The following is a 15,181-nucleotide window of genomic DNA, read 5'->3' on the forward strand; positions in this document are numbered from 1 at the left end:
CTCAAAAATATCATACAAAGAAACTTCTACCTTGGTGAACAGCATCACAATATGAAACACATAAAAGGAAATATTAAACAACATAATTATTAACATGATTCTGTTTTATATTTGATTAACCAATTAAAATAAGTAACAAAGATCTGTTTGTGAAATTTGCTGTTTTACTAAATACTTATTTTCTCTAACTTGATCCTTATAATTTATTTTGGCCTCTGGGGTAACAGCAGAAAACAAATGATAATCTCTCTGAATTCAGGAAGTGCAAAAGCCTTTGTCATATTCTTTGCCTTTATAATATATATATATATATATATATGTATATAGTCTCTTCCTTTAGAACTCATTTACTGATTAGCTATATCTGTAGACAAAACTATTAAAACTATACACACAGCTGTGTTAGAATTTAAAAAAAAAAACAGACACACATCCTGTTCATATCATATCTTGCTTTACTTCATTTTATTGTCTTCTTACAGAAAAGCGTGAGAATTCTTGGTATATTCACCATTTACAATAGATAAGAGTTAAAATGACAGCCTTGCTAATGTTTGTGAACATAAATCCACAATTTTAACCTACACCCTAGAGTACTGACAAATGTGTGATACTGAAAATACTGAAATCTGGCAACCTTCCTGAGTTCTCTCATTTCCGCATATCCACTCCACCCATAAGAAGAAAAACTTAGAAGAATCAAAACTTTGAGTTCATATCCTACTTCACTCTTACATCAAGGACACTTGACATAGGGGTAAATATAACAGCTTTAACTCTTTTAGCTTTTATTCTTTTTAACATTTAACATTATTGATCAAAGATTACATGCTGAATTACATGCATTTTACAGCATAGCAAAAGGTAAGAAATAGGGCTGATTTAAAAAGGTTTCTGAAATACTGTAAATTAACCATTTGTTACATAACATCTACTACACTGCAAAGCCACATTTAAATGTACCATACAGTGCACATGTTACATAATATTTATTGATTAAACTATGCTATGTTTGCTTGCTTTGGCTTGACTATTAGTTCGATCAGTGTGGTCATTTACTATTTTTTTTCATGAGAGCCGCACTTATAGGACAAGGTCAACAGGAGAGCAACTTTTACTGCAAAGTATCAAAAGTTAAATCCAGTCATAAACTGAATGTCTGCTTATTAATCTGTCATTTCTAAACATGCGATATGCAATGCAATACAAAAGGGGGGATCATTCTTTATCATTTACTAGTCAAATTTGCAACTGAGACGAGATGATTTCCCTTAATGACCAAACAGCAGGATTACCGTAATGCTGGGAAGACTGTAAGTTATTTTTTCTACATTCTGCAAAGATTGCCAAAACTGGCAACGCCTCAGTGAGTCAGTGTCATGGATGTAGGGCCAGAGCCCTGCTTGTTTTAAGGAAATGTCTGTTGACTGCATGACCATATCATATTATTTACTGCCAAGCCAGCCACAAATTCAAGTTTGGCAAGGCTCAGGAGGCTCACAAGCCACGCAATGAGTAACACTGGTCTGCAGTAACATTTCAATACTGATTTTACAAAACTTATTTTGATAATTGACCATAATGGTTTGAAATGCTCCTAATTTCTAACCTGTAACTAATTCATTCTTATTTACCTGTATGTTTGTAGCGGACAGACTGGTTCTGGGGTGCCAACTTATAAATGACTCATAAGTAAAAAAAAAAAAAACCAAAATACTGTAAAGTCAGTTCTACATAGGCTTCTCATGCACTGTAAAAAACAACCTATAGAATCTACTCGATATAATGGGGTAAACTGATGTAACAATTTGCACTTCGTTTTTTGGGTAGATTCTATCCTATATATTTGAGTAAAGAATACCTGAATTTAACAGCTATGACAAACTAAAAAAAAGTAGATAAAGTCTACACAGCAAAAAGCCCAGTGTTAAATGAACTCTCACGGGAGTTTGAGTGTTAAAATTAACACTGAAGCAGTGTCAAAGTTAATGAGGTAATTAAGTGATTCATTGAGTGATGATTGAAAATTATTGAAGACACCAAAATGTTTACGTCACCATTATAGTGGTCAGTGTTAGCATTAGTTGGGCTCTTGACCTGTAGCTTTTTTAACATTAGCTTTTGTTGAACTGTTTAGTTAAACTAGCCAGACAAGCCAAAGAGCAAAAGTCATGCAGTGGTGATAATTCTGTTTTAAAATAAACTTAATTTGAGCCACTGAAACCATTTAGAGTTCTATATCCTTTATTTATTACAACTGCCTTGTGGTTTCACAGCAGCAAAAAAATGATAAAGCCTGAATTTTTAAATGGACTTCTTACAAGCTCCTCCGATCAAAAAAAACTTTCAAAAGCTGTTCTTTTAGGCACACACAGACATCATGAATCAGCATATGAATCTCAAAAATGGTGACAAACAGCATATTCAGAAACAGATCAACTCTAAACATCATGGAAATCATCAGCTCATAATTTATTCATGCCACAATGCATGATGGGAGATATGGATGAGTTTTGATTGGCTACAACATACGTTTTTGTTGGTCACCATTGTTGTGATTCTCATGCTGATTGTTGATGTCTGTGTGTCTAAATCTAAAAAACGTTTATATTTTTTCCAGTCAAATAAATTTCAGAAACACCTGTCTGATTAAACCAACATAAACAAAATACAACTCACTTATTCTGATTGCTACTTCATGACTTTGTCAAAACATATTCAAACCCACAAAATCTAATTTCTTCTGGTTTGTCTGACTGTTATAACTCAATTACAACACCCAAACAAAATCTAATATTAAGAAGTTACTGGTAAAGAGCTAAACCAATGCTAACACTCACCACTATAATGGCGACTTACAAAATTAGATTTTCTCCTTTTGGTGATTCTGTTTATTAACATCAGGCGTCTTTAATAATGGTCAATCATCACTCAATGAATCACTTAATTACCTCATTAACTTTAACACTGCTTCAGTGTTCATTTTAACACTCAAATAAACTCCCGGGAGAGTTCATTTAACACTGGGCTTTTTGCTGTGTAGACTTTATCTACTTTTTTTTTAGTTTGTCATAGCTGTTAAATTCAGGTATTCTTTACTCAAATATATAGGATAGAATCTACCCAAAAAAACGAAGTGCAAATTGTTACATCAGTTTACCCCATTATATTGAGTAGATTCTATAGGTTGTTTTTTACAGTGTGGATTAGAAAATAATATACCTGGTGAACCCAAGACAATAATACACAAGAATAAACCAGTTTAACTTGCATTGAGGTATTATTTCAATTTGCCCTCCTTTCTTAATATGCACAAAAACAATTAAAACTTATTTTACAAGAAACCATTCACAAAATAAAATAAAAAAATGTATGTACATACACTCAAAAGTCAATGCAACACAATCAAATAAACAACGGACCTAGAGGTACCTCTTTGACTCTGGAAATATTCTTTAAACAGCTTAATTAGGTAATACTGATATAGTCCTTTTTAGTAGAAACAGGAATTATCTTCAGTTTTTTTCTTTTTCACCCATTCACATCAGTCTTCAAATTTAAACAGAGCTCAATGACTACATTAAACAGTTTGACCACAATGATTCACTGCATACAGTTAAAAAATTCTATGATGCAGTCAACCATTTCAAAGATTTAGTTCAAACCGTTCGAAATTCAATGAATCAATTCAAACGCTTCAAATGTTCAGTGATTCGCTGCAAACATTTCGCCATGACTGTAGGATATAAAGGTCTTAGAAAGTAGCCTAATCATAATATGAAGCTTTATTTTTTGTTTAATTATGATACATTTCTGTATTTGAATTGTAATTTTGTCTGCATTGCACATGAATAGCCCACAATGCAGCAGTGGACATGCATTTATTGCATGAATGGAACAAGGCACATTTCAGCTGAATGATGTGTGCTTCAATGGTATGGTTTGTGCAAAATTAACAAACTGTACACTGAAACAAAATAACCAGAACAACAACACTGATATAAGAGCTTGTGGTTTATCTGTCAAATCAGTTGTGCTCTCGGCCACTGATCTGTGCTCTCGGCGTTTTCTTTCAGAATTATTTTCAGAATTTTGGAATTGAGTCTGATTCCGATTTCTGGTTCTGGAATCGATGAGATTCGATTCCAAGAATCGATTCCTCACTGATAGAAAGGTTAAAAATAGCATTTTATTTAAGATGGAAATAGAATCCAGACCCTCGATCACGTCATGATCTATTCTATCGTGCAGCGCTTAAAACTGTGGACAATATAAGGCCGTTTCACCGCGAAATAACTTTTGAATCGCTTTTGAACTGATTCGTTAAAACGATCTGAAAGAACCTTTTCGTGGAAACAAATCAGGTTTCTAATCACTATTTGCGAGCAAGGCTGCATCCTCAATATCAGACCTGCTGAATACCGTTTATTTTCGTGAATTAATGTTCAGCGACGTTTGATGACAACAGCCCAGATATGCAGCCTTTCGTTTGAGAGGCGCCCATAGATAAGCTTTGAACTGAAAATGGTTAAGAGTGGAGAGTTGATTCCCCTTGATGGGATCGATTCCAAACTTTGGAATCGACGCCTCGGAATTGATTCTTTTTGGAATCGATTCCCAGCCCTATTCACAGTACAAAGATTACATGTAATTATTTTAAACTCATTATGTTAACTTCCACTACCAGACTAGGTCAGATCAGTTCAGGGTAGCAAGGCTATGAGTGCGAATCACATGTTCTACCTTCAGGTGTACAGACACTTCGCCTGTATCCCAATGTGCATACTATCCATCGTAGATTCTATGTGATAGTTGTAATTTTCAATACTATTTAGGGCAGATAGGGTGGATAGTATTCACACTGGGACACAGGGTTCCTTTTTTATTCTTCTCTGCACGAATCAGCAACGCTCTAAAACAACATCGCCCTCGTGTGGACATTTTAGGTGACAGCAACTAGCTCGTCACATGTTTACAGTAGTGTAACATTTACAGAAAAACTTTCTCTCCCTTAATATTTCCACTAGACATCAAGGCAATATAATGCATGGGTAGAGGTTTATTTAGGTTTTTCTTGTAACAAGACAACACTTAAAACAAAGGGTTAAGTTGAAATGTTAGACAAATTTTTAATTCTCATTTGCAGTATGTGCTTACAGTTTTTTAAATTGGTTTGGTACTATTTTAGTAAGGTGTACATTTTCAAAACTCTTAGTACAAAACTTTAAACTGATCACACTTTCATGATCATCCCCCCATATGATTGTAAAGTGCTTTGGGTGTATGGAAATACACAATGAAAGTACTATATAAATGCGCTCATTCATTCATTCATCCATTCATTCACACTTGTAATACAATTAGTCTTTCAAAACCTGATCTCATGATTTCATTGTAGTTGCACATATGTTTATTCCTCATAATCATTGATATGTATTGAGAACATTTAGTTACATCACCAAAACACAACAGTAAGATCTTCTTTCAATTTAGTACTTTTAACAATCAGTTCATTCAAAAACAAACAATGCAAGATTCATGTTTCATTAAAGATTCATTGTTTCATGAAAAGGATATTTTATGATTATGTGTTTTGTACTAAAACAATTGAAAATATGCCAAAAGTGCACTTTTGATAATTGGTTGTGTGATTAGTACTTAGTTTTGAAAATGTACCACTTGCTTGTGAAAATAGTACCAAACCAATAAAAAATTGTATTATGTGTGTATATTACCTGCCTTCTTTCTCCCTTGTTTAATTGAAATAATGAAATTGTTTTATAAAATAGTTCTGCAATTTTTTTATTTCCTTCATTTATTAAATTTCAGGTGGCACTGAAATGTTACAAAACCCATAAACCCAAGACATAAATTCTGTTCCTCGTTTCGGTAAGTCAGTCATTACTAATTTTAATTATTATTTTTATTATTATTATAATAAGCTTTTTTTAAAATTAAAATCAAATCATAATTTATGTTATACAACACACTGTTTTAAAGCCATGTTTAAATTTCTTAGCACAAGCTCCTAATCAGAAGAGTCTCTGGTTCCATTATGGACACCCCAAGACATTCTAAGGTACGTAGCACCAAAAAGGCCAATAATTTTTATGTGCATCATCTTACCACTCTATTAAATAATTAAGATCCAGGCATCAAAAGCATTAATACAACATAATTTCAGGTGCTGATTTTTTTTTTTTTTTTTTTAGAAAAATAAAGGCAAGACAGCTCTTTCATCTGAACGTCCAGAGGACATCAGTGACTGGAACCGCGACGATGTGAAACAATGGATGCTCGAGATAGAAAAGGATGAAAAATATGCAGACATTTTGCACACTGAGGGAATTAATGGAGCTGATCTTCTCCACTTGAAGAAGGCTTACTTTTTAATGCAGAAAATACCAGAAAATACAATAAAATTGATTATTCAGAAGATAGACCATTTGAAAGAACAGACTCAACAGCCGAATGACATGGTGGCTCAGTCTTGTAGCTTGAAGCCTTACCCTTTCAATAGATATGATGCTACTTACAGGTACACAGAAAACAGCATTCTAGATGTAACTGAAACTGGTCCTTTAGACCTCATACAACCATGCCATGAATTCAAAGCCTTCACCAAATCAGAAGGGTACATGAAGGAGAAATACAATTATGAAGTAATTCGATTTGCAGCAGCTTGTATGAATAGTCGCACAAATGGCACCATACATTTCGGAGTGGAAGACAAACCACATGGACAAATTCTGGGTGTTAGAGTCCCGAAAAATGATGCATTTGCTGATTGGCAGAAGGACGCAATTGAAAAACATTTCAAATTAAAAGGAAAAAAGAATGTTCAAATAGCAGAAGGAGAAGAGAATGTTCAAAAACCAGATCATGTTAAAATAGCAAAAATGTGTATTAAACCCCCTCGATTTGTTGAAGTTCTCAAAGCTGACATGACATTCTCAGGAAAATATGTCATTGAGGTAGACATTGAGCCGTCCTCCATTGTCTGTAAAGACTTACATTTTACCACTATTGATGTGAACAAAAGTGAACAAGATAAAAAGAAAAAAGGTGACGAGTCTTTATTTATAAGAGACGGCAGCGGCAGCAAGCATATTGGACCTAATTCACAAGAGTATAATAATTATATTGATACAATGCGAGAGTTGTGCCAGCAGAGGGAGGATGCTGAAGAAAAGCATCTTTCTGTTGTCAAAATCCATGCACATGGCTCTGCATTGTGTGAGATGATAACAGGAGGGACAGATTCTATGGACATGCCAAATTTTACTTCCTACATTGTGGTGGCTAACAAGTCTCATCCTGATCAGCTGGAAAACCTGGATTTCCTTCTTGGTTTGAATCTAGTGGCTGTTCTTGATTTTGATCCACAATCCGCTGAGAATGGCTTAAATAATAAGCTACTCAAACAGAATAAAATGTTCAATGTTCATTTACCTGCTCAGTATGAAGATACAGGTGCAGTTGAAGACAACGCAAGTGATTGGTTTTTCTGTAATGGAGACATTGAAGGGGAAACTCCCTCTGATGCTGATAATTGGTTTACTGAGAAAGGATCCTCTGTGCGTCATGTAGTTTCTTTGCTGTGCAAAAAAGTGTGGCCTCAGAAGAAATTACTTGTCATATTCTTGCTATTAAGCCAGGTGAGCAAAGCCAGCGACCCTTTGCTTCAGACCTTTAGTATGTTTCTACAGGAGCTTAGGAGACAAAGCCAAATCTTATGCATCACTGACAATGAAACATCGTACAACCACTGGAATGATCTCATCAAGAAGCGACATAAAACTGACATGTCAAAGTGCATTTATGAGCTAAGTTTTGCTGAAATCAATGGCACCATCCTTAGTCTGTGGTCAGAGATTCGCAAATCAATACGGTTTCTGCCTTCTCGTGGTGGCAGTAAGGTTGTGCTACCAAAGAAAACTGAGAAATCCTTAAATATGCTCAGTATTCTTTGTGTGAACCAATGTGAAGAAGGACATCAAGACATACAGCTATTTGAGGAGAACTTTTACAAGGGAGGGAAGGTGTGTTGGTGGAACTTCTACTACTCAGAACAGCCTGGATCTGGGTTACCGTCAGTCATCAAACGTGACAAGTTAGACTACATTGTAAACACTATTATTCCAAATATGTCGAATCAGAAGAGAGCTTGTGTGTGTTTCAACATCTTCCATCCTCCAGGCTGGGGTGGCACTACATTAGCCATGCATGTTCTGTGGACACTCAAGGAGGAATTCCGCTGTGCAGTGCTGAAAGACACAACAGATGATCTTACTACTGCAGCTAAACAGGTAGTGCAGCTACTAACATATGAGGCAAAGGGGAAACCTACACGACTTCCTGTTTTGCTCATGACTGATCACTTCCAAGACAATCGCAATGTACAAACACTCCAAGATAAAATTGAGGAAGAATGTTTGAACCAGAGCGTTTTTTCTAAATCTCCGCAAGTCATTATTGTCAACTGCCAAAGAGTTGAATCCTGTGAACCAACTGAAGCAACTGTTGATGCAGTTTTCATTCCAAGCTTTTTATCTGAGAAGGAACAGAAACTATTTGAGGAAAAGCTGGAGGAGTTTAAGAAGAACAACAAAAACACTGAAACATTTTATGTGTCCATGGTTGCCAAAAGCTTTTCATTAAGCTATATTCAGGATGTTGTGAAAAATACCTTGAAGGACTTCAACTTTCAACACAAGCATGCTCAACTTTTTGCTGTTCTTGTCCTCTTGAATGTCTACTCCAAGAATGCATTGCTGTCAGTCTCTACATGTGAAAAGTTTCTTGGTGTGCAAACAAAAGCTGAATCGCGTAATGTTGAAGATGCATTTGAGAAGTTCTCCTCTCTTTTGAAAAGATGCACAGATTCTTCCAGTGTGACCTCTGAAAGCATGAGTGTGATTCACTCAACAGTAGCTCTACAGTGTTTGGAAGAGCTTTTCGCTTCTCACGAAGTGACAAAAGCACAAATTGCTAACCTTCTGCTCACAACTGACTTATTTTATGAGAACCCTCAACAACAAAAATTCATGCAGAATGTTCAAGACATGTTCTGGAAGAGGAAAAATTCAGCCGAGCATGAAGACTTCTCTTTTTCAACTCTTATCCAAGATATAAAGAAGCAGACTCCAGGGATGGAAGAAACTGTTCGACTAAATGCAGAAAAGCGCCTCAGAGAAAAAGAAGCGATATTCTAGCTCCTTGCCAGGTACTATTGCATCAAAAAACTGGATTTTACAAAGGCCATGGTTTGGGTAAAGAAGGCCAAAGATCATTTAAGAGATGACTCTGACATATGTGATACAGTATCACAGGTACTTTTTCTTGTTTTTGAAAAAAAGACACCAATGATCCCATCAAGCCAGATAGTCTTGATAGGTTTTTTACATTGTTTAAGTATATAGCAGAAGCTTGCAAAAAAACTCAACAAACTCCAAAAGAAGAGGCCGTGACTGAAGCACAAAAACAAAATGATTACAATACCTACGACACTGCAGGCCATCTTGGTGAACTTCAAACTGCATCTACAGTCATAGCAAATACTGCAAAAAATACCATTTAAGTCAGGTTTTACTTACAGCAATTGGCTTACTCAAGACTGCTTGGGTAAAATTACCATTAAGGATTTGTCAAGAGAGAACCCTGAACTGAAGCACTGTTGTGATGTATTACAGAGACATGAACACTTTCTTCTTCACCTAAAAGAAACAATGAAACAGCATTTAGATTTTTTCAACAATTTATTTGTCAACTTAGTTCCCCTTTCTGCTGGTGAAGACAAACAAAATGACCTGACAAAGTGCAAGGTTTCCAGTTACTTTCAGCAATATACTGAACTCTTTTGTGGAAAAAAATGTGAGCTGGACAAGAATAAGGACGTGAACCAAACGGTTAATGTTGAGCAGATGCGGCAATTTTTGGAGAGCAACAAAGGTGATTCCTATGCTGGCCTACTTGAGTATTTGTATAAGGAAGACTCTGCTTCAACTCTTGAAGAGATCATCAAGATGTATACATTAATTCTGAAGTCAAATGAGGCCAGACTGATGGACACAGTTAACTTTATCTACACCAATGTAATTCTTGCCAAAGTCAAACCTAATTCTGGGTGCATCATGCCCTACAAAGACCTTTGTGAGTTACTTCTATTCTGCCATTGTATTACATCAAAGTTTTATTGTTATAGAACACCAAAAATAACCATAATTTACAAGAGTTGGTGTCAAAAATGAAGGAGTCATACTCAACTGAGCTGAAACCTTGGTCTAATGGAAATAAAGCAGCTGTCCATTTTTACCTAGGGAAGGGCAAAGATTACAATGGCCTGATTTGTCATAGGGAAATTAACAGCGGATCAGAGCAGAACATCTTAACTCAATGGGACGATGAAAATACATGGAAGAAAATGAAAGAGAGTAAGAAGCTTTGCAAAGTTTCTGGCACAATTGACAACAATTTGATCAGTGTTAAGCATGTGAAGGTTGATCCAATTTTCAGAAGCCAGTCAGTCAAAAAATCTAACTCAAGCGTAACCTTTTTTATCGGTTTTTCAATGAATGGACCAGTTGCACTTGACATATATAAAGGCAAATGGATCAAATACCCAATCTAATGGATCAGACTGATGACCTAAGGCACGGGCCAAAGCCCTTAAGCCCAGTTTATTTCAGTTTTCCTCATTAACATATTTTACACACTTTAATATAAACAAACACATGAATCATTAATGTTGCATGTTTTGGGGCTGCGCTTTAGCAGAAATGCCTGATTGTGACTGATGTGTATTTCATAAAAGCAATGGTGTGGTTTTTGTTATGTGATAGGTTTCTGAGAGTCTGGCTAGTTTTTCCTTTATATACATTTCACAAATATTTTAATGCATTGTGCATACATTTATATATTCATATACATTTATACATTTGTTATACTGTATATTCTTTATATTTGAATGACTTTTATTGTTATTTGCACTCAAAAAAAAAAAAAAAAAAAAAAAAGCCTGTAAAAATAAGGCCCAAATGTACCATGTTAATATGAAGGAAGTTTCCATATTGATTTTACACAAGGGTTTACATGTATTTTGATTTAGGGTTTAAGGAAATGCCTGTAAAGTTAATGAAAAGGAACTGGTAATTTTTCTACATTTTTTTTTTTCTTACATTGTACATTTGTCACTTGATAATTATTGTTATTGTTGTGTAACCATATGTCTTCATTCAAGGTCTTTTAAGGCCACAAGTCACTGTTAAGAAGCAGTAATTTTCCATTCCCTCTCTTGTGATTATCACACTTTTTAAAATATATTTCTGTTAAGACAAAGTATAATAAACTTGGTTTTTATCACTTCCTTTCCCAGCTCCTGCACTCCTCATGAATCTGGTCTGGTATATAATTGTTTTTTAGAATTGTTTCAAAACAATTTTACAAAAACAGCCAGTGTTTGGTAAGTAACAAAATAATCTAGATCTATTTGAAATTGATCTATTTAAATACCAAAATTCCTTGTATTTGCATTTCCTTGTCCTATGTCACACTTGTCCAAAGTCATGCACTCAACACAGTTTACCTTATTCAGAAAAAGTAAATATTTTTGTTTACGTTAGTTGTAATGTAGTTAAACTAACTTTTTCTGACCCTAATCTTCTGAATAATAGTGTAACTTATATAGCTTACCAGAAAATCTCACACAGGATTTCTGGGAAGCCTCAGAGTGACTCAAAAACCCTCAGTGAATCAGTTTTTTTTCTTCTGGTTCATTTAAAATTAATTGGATGTCCCGACCATATTGTTTCGCAGAGCAAGCAGTCTCACGCTGCGTAATGAGGGCACACAAAACTCCCAGGCAGGCTGCTGAGTCATGGACGTTGCTAGACCACATTTACTAGCCCCAGTAAAAATCTGCTGTGTCCCAGTAAATCTCAATTTTGAGTTATAATTTACTTTATTTGTCAGTGTATAATAATTTCGACTGATAATCCTGAAATAAAGAAATTAATCTATATGCTACAACTGAATCAACACAGTTTAACCAAAGTCAAAATGGCCCATGCACGCAAAAATCCATACCCGTGAGCATCTGTGTATTTAACTGCAACGTGCACATTGCTATGGGATATGGAAAAATGACGAAACCAGTGCTTGAATGCGGGCTGGTACACACCTGTACAGCATAGCAGCTTTAACCCTTAGCATACCATCAGGGGCCGATCTACCGAGGTGGCAACTGCCACCCTAAAAAAAGCTGTACCCCAGAATTATCACAAAATGAAATATAAATGTAAGCAGTGTTTCATGTGCTACTTTCAGCCGCGGTGATGACAGCGTAATACCAAATAATGGCAAAAAAACAAGTCTTTCAATAAACTGTCTGTGCACGATGATTGTACGCACACGCAGCGAGCCCAGTCAGCTTCATTACCAAATGACTCTTATGAACCGGTTCTTTTGAACTGGTTAAAAACACAAAGCGCATCCCAGTTCACTAATTGTTTTTACATTTGTTCGTGAATCATATAATTACTGCTTCTTGGCTAATGAAGTCCTCTGAGAAATCTAATCCCGTTCGGATATGTCTCGGATTCATCGTAATTGTTTAGTGATCCGAATCTCTGACCACTCGCTCACTTTTATAATGGATATAGGCCTTACGTTTTTTTCATATCCGACATCTGACGAAACAATGAAAACATGAAATCAATAAGAAGATACTGATCATGGAAACTAATAGCAGAGTTAGGTAAGAATGTAGTCATTTTGCAGTTTTCTCGATTGTTAACATAATGTAACTGATTTTAGTTGGCCCATTTTCCCAAACCATTAATTTAGTTCTCAAAACAAAGACACATTTCTCACAAAGTTGAACAATGAGTAAGTTAAACATTAGGTAGCAAGACTGATGACACACCAATCAGAATCTCTGTATCCTAACAATGGAGAGAGGAGAGAAATGAACGAATCATCTACATGGGTTTATACATTCACATAATTACAGTACAGCAGCAGTACATCAGATGATGGAAATTTCACCATTCTATGTGTACAGTAAACTGTAGTACATGTTGTATGCCTTCAAAGAACTGAAAAATGACTGCCTAGAGATACAGCTAGTCTAGTGTCAGGACACCAAGAAACTGCAATGTGGAGCATACCAAGTTCATATACAGTACAATTCTTTGGTATTTGAACTTTTCTAGTGCTTTTCATCTACTGCAAGATTACTTTCCTGCTGAAAATAAAACAGCTAAAACCAGCCAACCAGCTTAGGTCATCCAGGCTGGTCTTAGCTGGTCAGCAGGCTGGTTTTAGAGAGGTTTTGGCCACTTCTTTAGCTTGCCAGCCTAGGAGACCAGCTGGAACATCCAGCTAAAACCAGCTACTTCCAGCTTAAACCAGCTAAGACCAGCCAACCAGCTTAGGTTGGTTTTAGCGGTTTCTTTTTTCAACAGGGTTTACAGTAGTAAAATGAATGAAAAAGCCCATTGTTGAATTATACATCTGTATCTGTAATTTACATTGTATACTGTAATAGAAATTGAGCTGCAAAAATAAGTCATCTGTGTATTTAAATTGTGTGTATGCATTTCAGAAAACCTGTAATAGCTAAATTGAAAGTTTGAAAGACAAATTTATGCTGGCTTTTCTTAAGGTCTTGTTTAAAAAACATAACTAGTTTGGTCAGATAGATGTTCTAGATGTTTGCTAAAGTGTTGCTAGTTGGTTGCTGGGATATTCTGGGGCAAGTTGCATAAACTTAGCCTCTGTGTTAAGACAATGTCTTAAGTACTAGTCTGACCAACTAGCAGTTAACCAAAGGGTAATCATTCTTATTTTTGTATTCAACTTAGACTAATCTACATTTTTCTGTAACTGATCTTTAAAAGTTATGTCCAGTCTTAAAGAAAAAATTATCTGACTAACTTTTTAAGACTAGTTTAAACCTCAGTGTCTGGGGTGTTGCTAGAGTATATGGTTAATAGTGTGTTGTGGTTGATTACAGACATTCCCACCTGTTAATAACAGAAGATCAAACATTGTTTTCAAAACTGATCCAGTTTCATTGCTTTGATGTTATTGTATTTCTTTCTAATGTTAGGAAATTAAAAAGTTTTTGTTGCTCTTAAACTTGCACTAAAACATGATTTATACCATCTAAGCAGCCTATGTAGTTTTAATAGAGCCGCATGTCTTCTTTAGTGATACAAGCTCAGAAACATTTATAACCTGTTGAAGATGTTTAGATTGTGTATTGAGCTGGTGCCATGATGGATATTAAAATGTTATTTATTTTTAATTTTAAACAGTATAGATGATTACTTAACGGTAATGCAGTATTTGTGAACACAACTGTGTAAAACCATAAATCCCCAAAAACTGTCCCCAAAATGAATTTTGAATAGCACATTTTGAATCATCTTTTTTTATTATTATTTATTTTTTCCCTTTATAAAAAACTTCGAATTTTGAATTGCCATTATTTATTAAATGTGCTTTACCAATATCCTTGCCAAGACTAATACTTAATCTGCTTGCTCTAATTTATGACACAACATAAAGAGTTGGCAAAGGAGTTACCTAGTTTGGCTTGTTTCGAGTGAGTTTTAAACATGCAGTTAAATTTTCACCAATTATGTTAGTAGATACTTACAGAAGCAGCACTTGTGCATTTATAAAGTTAGATACAACACAACCAGTTTTAAAACATTGAGAATGTCCATGTGAAGTATGATGAAGACATAAATAAATGTGTTTAGTAAGCATTAATGTATACATTTACTTCCCCTAGAGCTTTTTCCAGTATACTATATTAGTATATTAGAAATATAATGTTAATAAAATGAAAGAGTAAAACCTATTGTTACACTCAATGGCATTTTATTGTGTCTTCTGTAAATCATTGTGAAATGTATGGTGCTCATTATTTTGGCTCAGGAAACTAAATAAACAAACAGGACATTCTAATGTACAACAAAATTTTAAGGCTGTATACAACTTTAATTATTTTGATAATAAAGATGTATTTCCTTAATTACATTTGTGAAAGCTAATGTACTTTAGCACTTATTCAGAGTGATTATATCTCTGTGCATTAGAAGAACACAATCAATAAATTACAATACAATTAACTAGATGAGTAAAGTTTGAGAACAAACTTTAAGTTGTCTTG

The 15,181-nt window shown here is 34.9% G+C and overlaps 1 protein-coding gene across 2 annotated transcripts; it reads left to right on the plus strand.

Annotated features, from left to right (window-relative positions):
* The first annotated feature begins 663 nt into the window (after window positions 1-663).
* LOC127160202 (sterile alpha motif domain-containing protein 9-like) lies at window positions 664-11,361 on the plus strand. Of its 2 annotated transcripts, none has more exons than XM_051102856.1 (4): window positions 664-757; window positions 5,830-5,889; window positions 6,020-6,079; window positions 6,213-11,361. In XM_051102856.1, the coding sequence occupies exons 3-4, from the start codon at window positions 6,056-6,058 to the stop codon at window positions 9,213-9,215; spliced, it is 3,027 nt and encodes a 1,008-aa protein (XP_050958813.1). In that variant the 5' UTR covers window positions 664-757; window positions 5,830-5,889; window positions 6,020-6,055; the 3' UTR covers window positions 9,216-11,361. The 2 variants fall into 2 exon arrangements, with proteins under 2 accessions (XP_050958813.1, XP_050958814.1); XM_051102857.1 differs by having other exon boundaries at window positions 6,040-6,079; window positions 6,223-11,361.
* The last annotated feature ends 3,820 nt before the right edge of the window (window positions 11,362-15,181 follow it).

Source organism: Labeo rohita, unplaced genomic scaffold, assembly GCF_022985175.1.
Source record: "Labeo rohita strain BAU-BD-2019 unplaced genomic scaffold, IGBB_LRoh.1.0 scaffold_30, whole genome shotgun sequence".
Taxonomy (NCBI): Eukaryota; Metazoa; Chordata; class Actinopteri; order Cypriniformes; family Cyprinidae; genus Labeo; species Labeo rohita.

Excerpts from the sequence above, each read along its gene's own strand:
- LOC127160202 (XM_051102856.1), top strand. The coding sequence starts at position 6,056 with ATGGACACCCCAAGACATTCTAAG. Across the intron at positions 6,080-6,212 it reads ACACCCCAAGACATTCTAAG|AAAAATAAAGGCAAGACAGC; the intron begins GTACGTAGCACC and ends TTTTTTTTTTAG.